The sequence below is a fragment of the Canis lupus genome, chromosome 18 (assembly GCF_011100685.1).
Source record: "Canis lupus familiaris isolate Mischka breed German Shepherd chromosome 18, alternate assembly UU_Cfam_GSD_1.0, whole genome shotgun sequence".
Taxonomy (NCBI): domain Eukaryota; kingdom Metazoa; phylum Chordata; class Mammalia; order Carnivora; family Canidae; genus Canis; species Canis lupus.
In genome coordinates this window covers 55,673,955-55,689,253 of record NC_049239.1, presented here as the reverse complement: position 1 = coordinate 55,689,253, position 15,299 = coordinate 55,673,955, and the positions used below count along the sequence as shown (strand labels likewise).

General features: G+C 41.9%; 1 protein-coding gene across 1 annotated transcript in view; it reads right to left on the bottom strand.

Moving 5' to 3' along the window:
* Nucleotides 1-15,299, bottom strand: part of DDB1 (damage specific DNA binding protein 1) — a 32,915-nt gene that overhangs the window by 16,894 nt on the left and 722 nt on the right. The window contains exons 2-10 of the mRNA XM_038564409.1: nt 14,480-14,628; nt 12,999-13,115; nt 12,424-12,645; nt 9,486-9,600; nt 8,447-8,544; nt 7,269-7,427; nt 6,527-6,610; nt 5,636-5,752; nt 4,931-5,033 (exon numbers count right to left, since the gene is read on the bottom strand). Coding sequence (XP_038420337.1) covers nt 4,931-5,033; nt 5,636-5,752; nt 6,527-6,610; nt 7,269-7,427; nt 8,447-8,544; nt 9,486-9,600; nt 12,424-12,645; nt 12,999-13,115; nt 14,480-14,628 — 1,164 coding nt within the window. The remainder of the gene's footprint in view (nt 1-4,930; nt 5,034-5,635; nt 5,753-6,526; nt 6,611-7,268; nt 7,428-8,446; nt 8,545-9,485; nt 9,601-12,423; nt 12,646-12,998; nt 13,116-14,479; nt 14,629-15,299) is intronic.

Below are 15,299 nucleotides of genomic sequence, written 5' to 3'. Positions count from 1 at the left end.
TTTTAAAACTGTTTTGAGCTTAATATTTTAAAGTTTTTCCTTTGATTCCAGATAGGATGATAACATTTCTAAGACTAAAAAACAAAATTTATCTTTAAAATGTGTACATAGAAGTTTCACTCCAGGAAACCCATCCCCCAAATAAGTCATCAATAGTCTCTTGTTCAGGGCAGCCCTGGTGGCGCAGCGGTTTAGCGCCGCCTGCAGCCTGGGGTATGATTCTGGAGATCTGGGATCAAGTCCCACGTCAGGTTCCCTGCATGGAGCCTGCTTCTCCCTCTGCCTGTGTCCCAGCCATTCTCTATCTCTCTCAATCAATCAATCAATCAATCAATCAAATCTAAAAAAAAAAAAAAAAGGAAAAAAATAGTCTCTTGTTCATTCTTCAAAAAAATTTTTTTTAATTTAAAGAATTTGGTAATCATTGTTTTACAAGTACAAATATAGGGGCGGCTGGCTGGCTGAGTTGGTGGAGTGTGCATGTGTGTGGGTCCAAGCCCCATATAGTATTTAAAAATAAAATTTATAAAAGGTTACACAAGGACACACACATATAAATAAAACCTATCATATACTGTTCTGCACTACGCTTTTCCATTTTATACTAAAGCCCTTATCACAACAGTACCTTGTTTTTGACAGTGACACAGCATTTAATTGTACAGATGTACCAGTTTTAAGTCTCCACTGATGGGCACTTTTTCAGTATTTTGCATATAACGCCACAACAAATGATCTTGTATTTACATCACTCTGTCTATATGAAGGTCTATGGGATTGATGCTTAGAATTAGAAATGTCCATAAATCACTAACTTAAATGCAGGTGCAGTTTTGGCAGAGTTTACCAATGTCTGCTTATCTCCTCCCAGCCTCACCCACACAGTGTTGTCAAGCTTTTGGATTGGATTCTGGTCACCTAGTATATAAAGAATGGTATCACCATTTGTTTTTTACTTTTAAAGATTTTATTTATTCATGAGAGACACACAGAGAGGCAGACACATAAGCAGAGGGAAAAGCAGGCTCCCTGCAGGGAGCCCGATCCAGGACTTGATCCCAGGATGCTGGGGTCACAACCTGAACAGGAGGCATACACTTAACCACTGAGCCACCCAGATGTCCCCCACTATTCAATTTTGGTTTTGGGGGTATTTTCGTTTTTTTTTTTTTTTTTTTTTTTAAGATTTTATTTATTCATCAGAGACATAAGAGAGACCCCAGGATCAAGCCCTGAGCCAAAGGCAGACACTCAACCACTGAGGCACCCAGGCATCCCCACTATTCAATTTTTATTTGCATCTCCCTTAGTACAAGTGAGGCCTGTTACCTGTCTTTGCCAATTTGGGGGCAAGAATTTTGGTGATCATGGGATGCCTGGGGGGGCTCAGTGGTTGAGCAGCTGCCTTTGTCTCAGGGAGTGATCTCGGAGTCTAGGGATCAAGTCCCACATCGGGCTCCCTGCATGGAGCCTGCTTCTCCCTCTGCCTGTGTCTCTGCCTCTCTCTCTGTATCTCTCATGAATAAATAAAATCTTTAAAAATTAAAAACAAATTTTTGGTGATCTTCTTTATAGAAATGTTTCAACATTAGGGAAACGAGGCCTTTGTCTATAAGATGGACTACAAACATTTTTATCTGGATTGCCATTTCTTATGACTTAGCTTTGAGCATTTTGTTTTTGCCGTGCAGAAGTCTTATGTTGTTGAATTAATTAATCTTTTCCTTTGCTTCTGTGCTTTTTGAGTCATAGTTTAAAAGGCCTTCCCCATTCTAAAATTATAAAGGGGGGGCATCTAGGTGGCTCAGTCAGTTAAGTATCTGCCTTCAGCTCAGGTCATGATCCAGGGGTCCTGGGATCGAGCCTCACATCAGGCTTCTTGCTCAGCAGGGAGCTACAGCTCCCCCTGCTTAAGCACGTGCATGCTCTTTCTCTCTGTCAAATAAATAAAATATTTTTTTAAATAAATAAAATTATAAAGGAATTTGACAACTTTTTTACTTTCATATAACTTCTTTTTTTTTTTATTTTAAAGATTTTATTTATTTATTCATGAGAGACACAGAGAGAGAGAGGCAGAGACAGGCAGATATTGCAGCAGGCTCCATGCAGGGAGCCTGATGCAGGACTTGATCCCGGGACTCCAGGACCATGCCCTGGGCCGAAGGCAGGCACTAAACCGCTGAGCCATCCAAGGATCTCCATGTAACTTCCTTTTTATATTAAGTCTAATCCATTTGGATTCTAGCAAGGTATATAAAGTACAGTATGTATCCAAACTTATCTTTCCCAGTTGATAACTCGGAACACCATTTATTAAACAATTTATTTTTTTTTAAAATCATCTTTAGGGCAGCCCAGGTAGCTCAGCGGTTTAGCGCTGCCTTCAGCCCAGGGTGTGATCCTGGAGACCCGGGATCGAGTCCCACATCGGGCTCCCTGCATGGAGCCTGCTTTTCCCTCTGCCTGTGTCTCTGCCTCTCTCTTTCTGTGTGTCTCTCATGAATAAATAAAATCTTTTTTTTTTTTTTTTTTTTTTTTTTTTAAATTTTTATTTATTCATGATAGTCACAGAGAGAGAGAGAGAGAGGCAGAGACACAGGCAGAGGGAGAAGCAGGCTCCATGCACCGGGAGCCTGATGTGGGATTCGATCCCAGGTCTCCAGGATCGCGCCCTGGGCCAAAGGCAGGCGCCAAACCGCTGCGCCACCCAGGGATCCCCCTAAAATCTTTAAAAATATAAAAATAAATAAATAAAAAATCATCTTTATCTCACTGAACTGAGATACTACCATCAGCATACACTAAATTCCCACAGGTCTATTTCAGGACTTGTTTTTTTAATTTCTGGATTTTAGAGTCTGCTCAAGCAAACTCTGCCTATTAGTGCACCAAAACTATACTTTAATTTACTAAGGTTTAAATGGTATGTTTTAGTATCTGGTAGGGCTAGTCCTGTCTCGCTGCTCCTTTTTAAGTCTTCCTGGCTTTTCTTGCTTCTTCCTTTTTCCATTTGGACTTCGGCTTATCTAGGTCAAGAAAAAAACCTCTTGATATTTTTATTGAGATACATTTAATACAAAAATAGGTCAAATAGAGATCACTTTATAATTTAATTTATAGGACCCTGATATAGTTTTCATTTGATCAAGTCTATCCTTTGAATTCTTAAGGAGTATTTTAAAGTTTTTCCTGTACAGGTTTTGCACATTTCTTGTTCAATTTATTCCTTGGTATTTTACCTTTTCATTACTATTGTAAATTGGCTCCTTCCCCTCCAACTATACCTTCTATTTTTTTCTTTTTTTTAAAGATTTATCTGAGAGAGTGAGAGAGAAAGCACAAACACCAGAGAATGGCACAGGGAGAAGGAGAAGCAGGCTCCTCACTGAGCAGGGAGTCAGACACGGGGCTGAATCCCATGATCATGACCTGAGCCAAAGGCAGACGCTTCACTGACTGAGCCACCCAGGGACCCCTTGATTGTACCCTCTAGCAGACTGTGTTTTCATATGAATGCTATTGATTTCAGTACATTAATTTTATACCTTGCTGCCTTAATAAACTGTCTAGTTTTCAGTCGATTCTCCTAGCTTTTGTACTTTTATGATCTCTTCCTAATTCATAACTCTCTATTTCTTTATTTACCTGTTCCTATCCTCTTATTACCTGATAGTCTAATAACTTTTTCCTTTTTTTTTTTAAGATTTTATTTATTCATGAAAGACACAGAGGAGAAAGAGAGGCAGAGACACAGGCAGAGGGAGAAGCAGGCTCCATGCAGGGAGCCGGACATGGGTCTTGATCCCGGGTCTCCAGGATCATGTCCCAGGCCAAAGGCAGGCTCGAAACCACTGAGCCACCCAGGGATTCCCTAATAACTTTTTTTCTGATGTGCCTTCTATTTGTACCTATGATTTTGCTTTATGATTCAATCTGATCATTTTCTTGTAATAGGTGAGTTTAGCCCGTTTATATTTACTGATACTTGCCAGATAGATCATACATTCATGCAGATGTTTGATAACAGTTCTGTCATATTACCTTGAGTCATGTCTACTATTTATACATAAAAATCTTTCACTGGGACGCCTGGGTAGCTCAGCGGTTGAGCGTCTGCCTTTGGCTCAGGGTGTGATCCTGGAGTCCTGGGGTCAAGGTCGCATCAGGCTTCCTGCATGGAGCCTGCTTCTCCCTCTGCCTATGTCTTTGTCTCTTTCTCTGTATCTTTCATGAATAAAATCTTAAAAAAAAAAACAAAACCTTTCACTATATAGTCTTTCTTTGATCTTTTTGATTAGTATAGCTCTCCTGGAATTTAGGTTTGTATTTTTGTTCCAGAAGTTACTACCTAAAAAAAATTTAAAAAAAGAAGTTACTACCTTTATACTTACACCTTTGTATGATATTCTATGATATTCTCAGTCTCCTCTTTTTTCAGGGATTCTATCAGTTCCCTTATAAAAAAATTAGACTTAACTTACAAATGTTTCCTTTCCATGTCTCTACTCCTTATGCAATTTTGGTCAACAACATATTTTTTCAACTTTACTTGCTTGGCACCTTTTTAACTTTTTTAGAGATTTTATTTATTTATTCATGAAAGACACAGAGAGAGGCACAGACACAAGCAGAAGGAGAAGCATCCCTCCCCTGCAGGGAGCCCGATGTGGGACTGGATCTTGGGACCCTGCGATCATGACCTGAGCCAAAGACAGATGCTCAACCTCTGAGCCACCCAGGCATCCATTTGCACTTTTAAATATGTTTAAGCTTCTACCATTTATTTCTCATTGAGACTTTTTAAAAAATTCTTCATCTGACCTGCTTTCCTCTAAGCTCTCACTCATGTGCCTTTACAACACCTAATGAGGCCAAAAGCCAAGGTCACTTAAATAAGATTTGCATCCTATGTCTACCAAAAGGTTACCTTTGATGCCTGGTAAGTCAATGCTGGCATGCTCATGGATTCCGATTCCATTCCGGATGATCCGCAAGGAACCTTCCTTGAAAGCCCCAGAGCAAGTAACCAGCTGCAAGCAGAGAAAAGGTTTCTAAAAAACTACCTTCAGAGCCTGGGGCCATCATACTGATGCCTAGAAGATAAACGAGCTATACCTAAACCCAAGGACCCTTTCAGCAGAGCTAAGTTTGAGGAAGCCGACTCAACAGAGGCTGATTTCCAAGTCTCTCAAATTTACCAAGCAGATAGGACATCTAGTCCAAGAAGCAAAGAGCAACTACCACTGCTCCTAACAAGCAGGCTTCCATCCTTGAAACCTAGTCTACTAGAAAGATCACAGGATCTGGAATCGGACACACCTGCCACTTGGAGGTTATGTGACCTTGGACAAGTTACTTGATTTTTTCCTGCCCCCAAGCCCTCTCACTTCTTAAATGGTCAAGAATTCCTATCTAATTAGGGTATTCATGTGATCACAGATGATGTATATCAGTATCACAGGCCAAAAGATGCACTCAATAAAAGGCAGTTATCCTTGCATCACTGGGATTAATGAGTTATGCTCTTAAAAGTTATCTTCAGTGGGCATGCCCTACTCCAGACAGGCAAATCTTAGAGGACATGGTTTGAGTGGGTGTATCAACTATCCATTTCTGGGAATGATCTTCTTACCTGTCCCTGTCCCTGCCTCTCCAGGTCCACCACACACATATCCACAATGGGTCCTAAATTGGTAAAGGTTTCCATGGCCACTACATAGGAGCCTTGTTCATTGCTGTCAACATTGAGCTAAGAAGAAAAAAACAGTTAGTGCTGGAATGCTCCTAAGAGAGCCACCCTAAAGAGGTTATCATCCAAAAGAAACTCTCAATCCTTTTAGATCTGCCCTTCTTGTGCTCCACTGGATGCTTCAAGAAGGGGAATGCTGACTAAGGAACATGGTTGGCCTATAGGAGATCCACTCATTATTCAGGGATTTCTCATCTGTGAGTCCCATGGATTATTATTATTTTTTTTAAGATTTTAAAATTTATTTATTCATGAGAGACACAGAGAGAGGCAGAGACATAGGAAGAGGGAGAAGCAGGCTCCCTGTGGGGAACCCGATGTGGGACTCGATCCCAGGACCCCAGGATCACGACCTGAGCCAAAGACAGACACTCAACCCCTGAGCCACCCAGGTATCCCCCATGGATAGATTTCAAAGCAGCAGGTTGGAAATTAAAGCGTTCCCATGCGTTTTTTGGCAGGAAAGGTCCAAAGTTTTTGTCTTCTAGACGTGATCTGAAACATTAGACTATGGTCTACTTGAAGTTAGAAGTTGGGTCCCATTTATCACTGTATCCACTATGCCCAGCACCTTGCCTGGCACATCTATTGAATGAACTTTTAAGGCAAAGAGCTAGTCAGGGGAGGATGTGAAATCAGCCAAGAAGAAAGCTGCATAGTACAGATGTGGATGAACCGAAGAAATTCTGAGAGGCTCCAAACATAGGAGAAACTTAAGGAAGAAGCAGTGGAGGTGGCAAAGAAGCAGCCAGAAAAAAGAAAGTGTCTTCTCACCTTCACAAGCTGGGAGTCCCCAAGGCGAGACCCAACAAACACAACACCATTATCGAGGTATGTCAAGCATTCAGCAATAGAAGTCTAGAAGAGAGCCAATGGAATGAGAGACATTAGAACCGATACCCCATGACGCAAAAGCAAAATGTCCTACCACCTCGTGAACATCTGCTAAGAAAATGAACAACTGCAGCCATGAGTCCCAAAACGATTCTCCATTTCAAAACCTCAGTTCATACTAAACAAATGTTCCTAAATCTCTGAAGTTTGTGACTCCATTTACCACATCCTTACTGTCAGGAAGATCTATACTTTATCTTGTAGGTACCTGCTCCAAGTCATCATTTTAATCCCAATGGTTCCAGTCTCCTCAAAATAATTAGATACCTCTACAATTCACTGCATCATTCATAAACTTTGGGGGGAACTTCTTCCTGGAATTGAATATCAGCATTAGATTAATCTTTAATTCTGAATGGTATCCTTTTTATTTCTCTTCCTTTTTATTTTTTTTTTTTCTCTTCCTTTTTATACTTGAGATAGTGCTCAGCTGTCTGTGAAATTCTTTAACATCTAACTTATTCAAAATCCAACTTCCATAGCAGGACTGACCATTTGTTTGCTAGGTGCTAAGGAGTACAATTCCCAGTCTCACACTGCTCACATTGAGTCGCATTCCCAGACTCACATCTGGGGTCACTGGGCCCCTAGGAGAATGTAGCAGAGCAGGGACAATTCCTACCTCTCCGAGGAGCTCCACACGGAGATCTTTGAGGGTGACAGTGCCATCCATCTGTTCCTCCTTCTCCAAAAGCAGCATGAAGAGCCTTCCCTCCATGTCTCCCAGCAGATAGCGGGAACCATTGGGGTCCACACGATTGTGACACACAATTGTGCTTTGCTGCCAAGAGGGAAGACATGGTCATTATTATTATTATTATTATTATTTTTTAAAGATTTTATTTATTTATTCATGATAGACATAGAGGGAGAAAGAGGCAGAGACATAGGCAGAGGGAGAAGCAGGCTCCATGCAGGAAGCCTGATGTGGGACTTGATCCCGGGACTCCAGGATCACGCCCTAGGCCAAAGGCAGGCGCTAAACCGCTGAGCCACCCAGGGATCCCCAGACATGGTCATTAGACATTAAATCTACCACAACCAAAGAGCAAACCCTCGTGAACCACTCCCTTTACCAAACCTATCCATTTCACGAGCAAGGAATCCACTTAGCTAAGACTACCTGTGTGAAGTCAATTTATTCTGAAGACAACTTTCTGAGGAACTCAATATACCTTAAATGTTTATTTACATCATTTCACTGGAAAATGAAAATATATAGAAAGTAGGAAGCAGCTTGAAGTATTTATTGGACTATGGATACTAATTCAGATTTTGTTATTTATCCTCACTACTACTGATTACCTCCCACTGTTTTTTTTCTTTTTTTTTTTTTTTACCTCCCACTGTTAATGTTACCATAGATTTTGTTACTTAGGCTTTAACTTAATCTTTTTATTAATTCTTAAAACTTGAAACGTTAAAGTTTAAGACTTTTATAACTAATTTTTTATGTCTATATAACTTATCGCTACATTATCTGCACATGACTTGAGCTCTGAAAACATTGAACAAAATTTGCAAAATTCTCCCCTCCTTCTTAAAAAGTTGCCCCAGTCAACGGAAAGGGTAAACCTACTTTCATTACTACTTCTTTCTCATAGTTAGCTAGCAAGCTATCAGTAAGCAAAACCAGGCCAATCTCTTTGTATTCCCAATGACCACCACAGTATCTTTCACACAGCAAACACTATGACAGACATCTTTAAGCGTCCCTTTGACAAATGAGGAGAAAGAGAGAAGCAGGGTAAGAACAAGGGTGAAAAACAGAGGAGGGAAAAGTAAAAGACCACTGCTCACCTTGATGATAGGAGGAGCAATTGCCAGGTATTTGTCACCATTGTGATAGGTGATTGATTCCTGTCCAATGATGATGGCCCCTCCGAAGGGCTCTGGGACTGCAGGAGGAAGGGCAGCATTAGAATGCTCAGCACTTTGGACCCGCCAAGCCCTACAGCAACAAGGGCACTAATCCAGCCAGCCATCTCTGAGGCAAACCTTCAGACAATTATAATTTTTTAAAAATACAGCAAAGTCCAGGGAACATGATAGCTTTAACTAAGATTGCTGGCTGAGAAATTTTAGGCTGGCATTATCTAACCTTAGTAGTATTTTAATTGTCACTCTGTTAGTGCTTCTGAGTTCCTAGGGATGAAGAGTCTTCTCTGTGCTCTTCCACCTGCATTCCTCCCCTTTTCTCTCCGAAACTTTGATCCTTTCCAACTCGAAGCTTTTATTTTTCTCCTTGTTCCTTAGCTTAATTTCCCCCATTATGAGGGCCACCATGTAGAAAAAGCAATTTTCACTTGAGAGTTTTAAAACTTCTCCCCTAGGTGAGCCACATAACATAATGTTGTGACAGGGATACAGGATAAGAAGCAAAGAGGCCTGGAGTCGGGCCAAGGCTTTGTCAATGAGGCACAGGCATGGGCAAGCCCCACAGGCCAGGCTTCCTCAACTGTGAAACAGTCAAGATTAGATAAGTTCTATAAGGCCGCTGCAGTTTTTAAATGTTATGCCCAACAAAAACATAATGAGAACAATTTCTGCAAGCCACTCTGCAAATCAAACTCAGGGTTTTGTAGCTAATCCCTCCACCCCAGATAAAGGAAAACTGTACTTTTTGGAAGTAAAAAACAGACAATCCCAAAGACAAAAATGGGAAAAGCAAACGAAAGTACATTTAGAAAAAGGAGACCTCAGGACTGCTGAGTAATGCATGTGCATAATAATAATAGCACTTGAGCACTGAAACGAAGCAGTGAAGGTGAGGCAGGAACAAGGGTAAGGAACAGGCCCAGACCTTGTGTGGGGGCACATTTCCAAAACCCCAACCAACCTGCAATCACCATGGAAGCTTCAGCTTCTACATTTTCCTGTTTCCAAGGGCCCTTATTGAACTCCTTCTCTCGGAGAGACACCTCGTAAGTTTTCACATGCCGCCCCTGAGGGTCCTAGGAGAGGAAAGGTGGAGGGTGAGTCCTTAGGACAGGGGAAACCTAAACTGGAAAGGAGTCCTGAAAAGGACAGACCACTACCAGCCAGCATCTGACCATCCCATCACGGTGGCCTTAACCATCCCGACCCATCCGTAAGTTGACAGCCACCAACTAAGGCTATGACTGGGTAGATGGAGACTCAGACCTATTGTTTCTAACAATTCAACCAACCAAGACAGACTTAAAAATTAGAAAAATCAATCTGGCATACCATACTAATCACCATAAGAAATACAATATACGCACTTATATATGTGAGTACATACAAGATGTGTGTATGGTCTATATTCCTTGGCCTCAAAGAACATATGAAGTAGCTTTAAAAAAAAAAATCCACTGAGAAGCTAACTGCATTTAAGAGATTAAAAAATTTGTTTGAGGGGTGCCTAGCTGGCTCAGTCGGTAGAGCTAGCAACTCTTGATCTCGGGGTCGTGAGTTTGAGACCCATGTTGGGTGTAGACTTTAAAAAGTTTGTTTGATACGATTCTTAAAAGCATTCTGACAGGATGACAGTAGGGAACAGAACATATTGCTCGTCTACAGTTAACTAAAACATCCAGTCCTAACTTTGTCAACACCATCTTCTCTTCCCCCCTCTCCTTCTGAATCATGACTCAAATCAGTGCTAAGGCTGTCAAAGTCACCTCTGAGAGACTGAAAGAACAGAGAGAGATGGCCTTCACAAAGGCCAGATGAAAGCCTAAGAAGTTATGGAAAGAATTCAACAATGTGTTTCAGGGCAGGGGCCACATCTTAATCACTGTTTATAGCTCCTGACACACTTAGAATGACTGCCTTTCACACAGTAAATCCTCAAATATTTACCAATATTTGACTTTTTTCACAAAACAGGAGATACTCATTTTTAGTTGATGAAAGATCTTCCCATCAATGACCAAGGGTAAGACTGAACTTCAGGAAAAGTTCAAGCTGGGGGTTTGATTTGGGCCCCTGAGAGGGAGAGAGAGAGAGAGAGAGACCCACACCCACACAGGAATGAAGATCGGTCACAACTGGCAGCTCTGAGGCTAAGAACACAGGGTCAGCCTTGAAGAGCCAACATCGGTATTTTAATAACCTGGTATTTACAAAACTGAAGAAGGGAAATTCTAAGTTGTTGTTTGTTTGTTTTGAAGATTTATTTATTGGGCAGCCCCGGTGGCTCAGCGGTTTAGCGCTGCCTTTAGCCCCGGGCGTGATCCTGGAGACCCGGGATCGAGTCCCACGTCGGGCTTCCTGCATGAGCCCGCTTCTCCCTCTGCCTGTGTCTCTGCCTCTCTCTCTCTCTCTCTCTCTCTCTCTCTCTCCTGTGTATTCTCATGAATAAATAAAATCTTAAAAAAAAAAAAAAAGATTTATTTATTTATTTATTTATTTATTTATTTATTTATTTATGAATGATAGACATAGAGAGAGAAAGAGGCAGAGACACAGGAGGAGGGAGAAGCAGGCTCCAGGCAGAAGCCCAATGTGGGACTTGATCCCAGGTCTCCAGGATCATGCCTTGGGCTGCAGGTAGCACTAAACCACTGCGCCACTGGGGCTGCCAAAATTCTAAGTTTTTATTTCAGCTCTGACTGTTATTTTTTTTATTTTTTATTTTTTTTATTATTTATGATAGTCACACAGAGAGAGAGAGAGAGGCAGAGACATAGGCAGAGGGAGAAGCAGGCTCCATGCACCAGGAGCCCGCCGTGGGATTCGATCCCACTGCAGGGGATTTTGTTTGATCTTGCTTACTGTGTTTTAACAGTCAGAGCTGGGGATCCCTGGGTGGCTCAGCGGTTTAGCGCCTGCCTTTGGCCCAAGGCATGGTCCTGGAGTCCCGGGATCAAGTCCCACATCGGGCACCCTGCATGGAGCGTGCTTCTCCCTCTGCCTGTGTTTCTGCCTCTCTCTTTCTGTGTCTCTCATGAATAAATAAATAAAATCTTTAAAAAAAAAAAAAATCCCCTGCAGTAATTTCAACCTCATTCAAATGAACTTCATTTCAACCAGCCTCTGAACTCTTAACACTTATGGTGACACTAAAAAACACACAAAAATACATCAGTGTTTTCAATACTTAACACAACTATCAAACGTACCCACACACAGCACTTGGATTCGGACTAGGTTTCCTTCCACCATTTATTCAACCATATGTAAGTGAAATGACCTCACGCTGCATGGCTCTTTGTTTAAAAGGGTAAGATTTTACCAAGATACAAGTAAGTTAGTCTGATGCTCTGCCACCCCGCCCCCACTTAACAAATCTGGCTCAGAGAACAGCTGCCCAGGATCAGCTCTGCTAAAGTTTTAGGCACAGACTAAAATAGAAGTCAACAGCCAACAAGTCACCAGAAAGGGAATGCTGGACAAAACGCAAACCTCTCCTTAGAAGACATAAGTAAGGCATGACTGAAATGTTTTTATTTTGCTTATAAGGCCAATTTCTAGATCATTTCTCTACAGTATGTTTTAATAATCCCCTAGCATGCCGTTAAGAGACTCAAAGTATAAACTGGGTCACCCTATAAAATCTCCAAGGTCCACAAGAATGTAATCTCGGGATTAAAACCTGCTATCAGCGCCAGAGAGCTTCCTGCCTCATTAAGTACTACTGCACTAGAGACACAACCGAAATCGGACCCATATTAACTATACCACTTAAAACATTTCCAGAGGAATACATTAAACTACCCTACTACCAAAATCCAGACAGTCCAATTAGCGAAAATCAACGCCCACTATGCAAAATCACATAGCTGCTCCCTCTCTCTCCTCCGGCTCTGTACCTGGTAGACAAAGCAGATGGTAGGTGCTTGGCAACCATATAGGAACTTGACATCGATGACATGCAGCTCCTCGAGGCGGATGTTAAAGGCCTTGAGCTCTTTATTGTCCCGGTCTAGCGGAATAACCTTGAAAAGGCCATCATAGAGTCGCAGGCCAATCATCCGGCACTCAGGGTCAATGATGCCAATAATGCCAGTCTCTGAGGGGCGGCCAATACGGTCCTGAGAAGTAAAACTGGGGTTAGGGAAGAACCTCAACATTCAGAGTAATAGAAGATACGAAGCATCTCTTCCCTAAGATGATTTTCAGGGTGGGAATAAAACTAGTGGCATCCACTTGACATGCCACGGAGCCCACATGTTAATGCACATCTTTTTACAAAAACACTGAGTCTCAATGAATTAGTACCCTGTCCCCTGGATTCTTCCTTTCTTTGTAAAAGCTCAAACCCTTAGTGTTATCTCTGTTTCTCTGATCACAGAGAGAGCTGCCCCTAGCAGTTCAAGTTTCTTTTTTTGAAACATGACGGCTCTACCCCCCAAAAACTCTCATCAGTTTGAAGCAGCCACCTCACCTGGACATTGCCATGGGCTCGCGTTATGATATCAATGCTCTCGCCACTCTGCTTATATTCCAGGATGCAGGCATTGTATTTAGCTGTCAGGATAAAGAGTAGGTCCTTGCTCTCCCCCTGGAAACCAATGTAATATCATCAAAAGAAGTTCTTTTTCAAACAAGGATACCTACCCAGCCTCTAAACATCTTTCTTTAAACATGCTAAATTTTTTAACAACTTTCTTTTCTCCCTAAGAGAAAAGTCCATAGTGAGTAGGTAACACACACCCTTAGGGTGTGTGCAAAAGGCCAGAACTGAACCTGGTAAACATCTAGTCTGCACTTTAATGACTGTGCATCTCTGCCCTACCTACAATAATGTCTTGTCTATTTCCATCTCAAGCTAATCTCATTCTGAAAGATGAATATAATGCCTCCTCTAATCTTCTCCAACTATTTGAAGAGAGAAAAAATAAAACATGAAAAACAAGGGAAGCTAAAATGGACCTACAAAGCCTTACTTAGTTATTAACAGAGCCCCAAAAGAGTAAATATTTTGTCCAAAGGGTTAAAATTAAAATTTTGAATCCACTGCTTACTTGTCAGATTCAGTTAGAATATAATGAAGCAATACGGGTGAAAACATTTGTATTACAACAATAAAGATAATACTGTGATAACCACACAAATGCTTGCTATGTAATAGCTCCTGTGTTATTAAAATATTTCATCTTCACAATAACCCAGAGATTTTCTACTGTTATCCTCATTTTGCAGACAAGCAAATAAGGCTCTGAAAGCTTAGGTGACACCTAAAGTTAAAATTAATAAGGAGGAGCACCTGGGTGGCTCAGCAGTTGAGCAGCTGCCTTTGGCTCAGGGCATGATCCCGGAGTCCCGGGGCTGAGTCCCACATCAGGATCCTTGTATGGAGCCTGCTTCTCCCTCTGCCTATGTCTCTGTCTCTCTCCCTGTCGCTCATGAATAAATAAATAAAATATTTTTTTAAAAAATTAAATAAATAAATACAATTAATAAGGAATAAAGCTAGGGCTGCCTTAATCTAGAGCCTACTCGCCAAATCAGTATGGTGACCCACATTTCAAACTGCTTTGATTTCCCCTTCTTTTTTTAAAAAAAAGATTCTATTTATTTACTCATGAGAGAACCCAGAGAAAGAGTCAGAGACACAGGCAGAGGGAGAAGCAGGCTCCATGCAGGGAGCCTGACTTGGGACTGGATCCCTGGTCTCCAGGATCACGCCCTGGGCCGAAGGCGGCGCTAAACCGCTGAGCCACCAGGGCTGCCCCATCAATTTTTTCTTAGTGACTCTCTTCTACTTCTAGGAAGCTTGTTCAAGTATACAAATTGAAACCCACCAATCAAAAGAGAAGCTTTTCTCTCCTAAACCTCATTCCACTCATCCCAAGCAAAACTGTAAAACAACATAAAACCATCTAAAACAGTTCTTCATTGCTGGGCCCAACCCAGAGCACTTACCTTGGGCCTGAAGAGCTCCATGACTGCAATCTTCCCATACATGCCCACCTCCTTGACGGGCCGAAGCCCCTCAGCAGTGACCACATAGATCTCCAACCTCGTGTTTTTGGCGATCAACAGGTTCAAGTCCTCGGCTGAAGTAAAGTGTCCTGAAAGGAACAGATCCTCTTAACTTTGGAAGCCAGAACAGCATCTAAATAATCCTATCACTTCCACTTAAAAACCTCCAGAAATCTCATTTACTTCATATATTTCTCTAGCTCCCTCCATTCACTTCCTTCTTGCCAAACCCAGCACCTCGGAAGAGTTCGCTTCGTACGCCGACGAGAGCTACTTCCCTAATCAGGCTAAGAAAACTGGATTGGGCCTGAGGGCAGCATGTCCTGCAGCTGACAAAGACTGTGAAAGCCTTTCAGATTTTCCTTCTGTGCCCTCAAATTTTACTTCTCCTACTGCAGCGGCAGACTTACCTAGTTAAGAGACGCTGGGAAGAAAAAGAAAGAGAGAGAGACACGCTGCGAAGTGTTCATCTCCACCCAGTCCTTACTTAAATCCTCACAAAATCTCTAACAGCAGAACGAATGCAAATTCTGCGCTTTATATGAAAACGCAGTTTTGTCCACACCTCTTCGCCTTCCCCACCGGCAACGAATACCCCCCATCCACACTCCTTCAGGGCTTCCCACTCTCCAAAAACAAGAGTTTCGTTTTGGAATCACGATCAGAGTCTACATGAACATACAAATGTGAAGTCCTGGCATTCTGCTAAGGACGTGGATCGGGATGGCTATTCCCGGGTTCTGGATATTTTGTGTCCTCT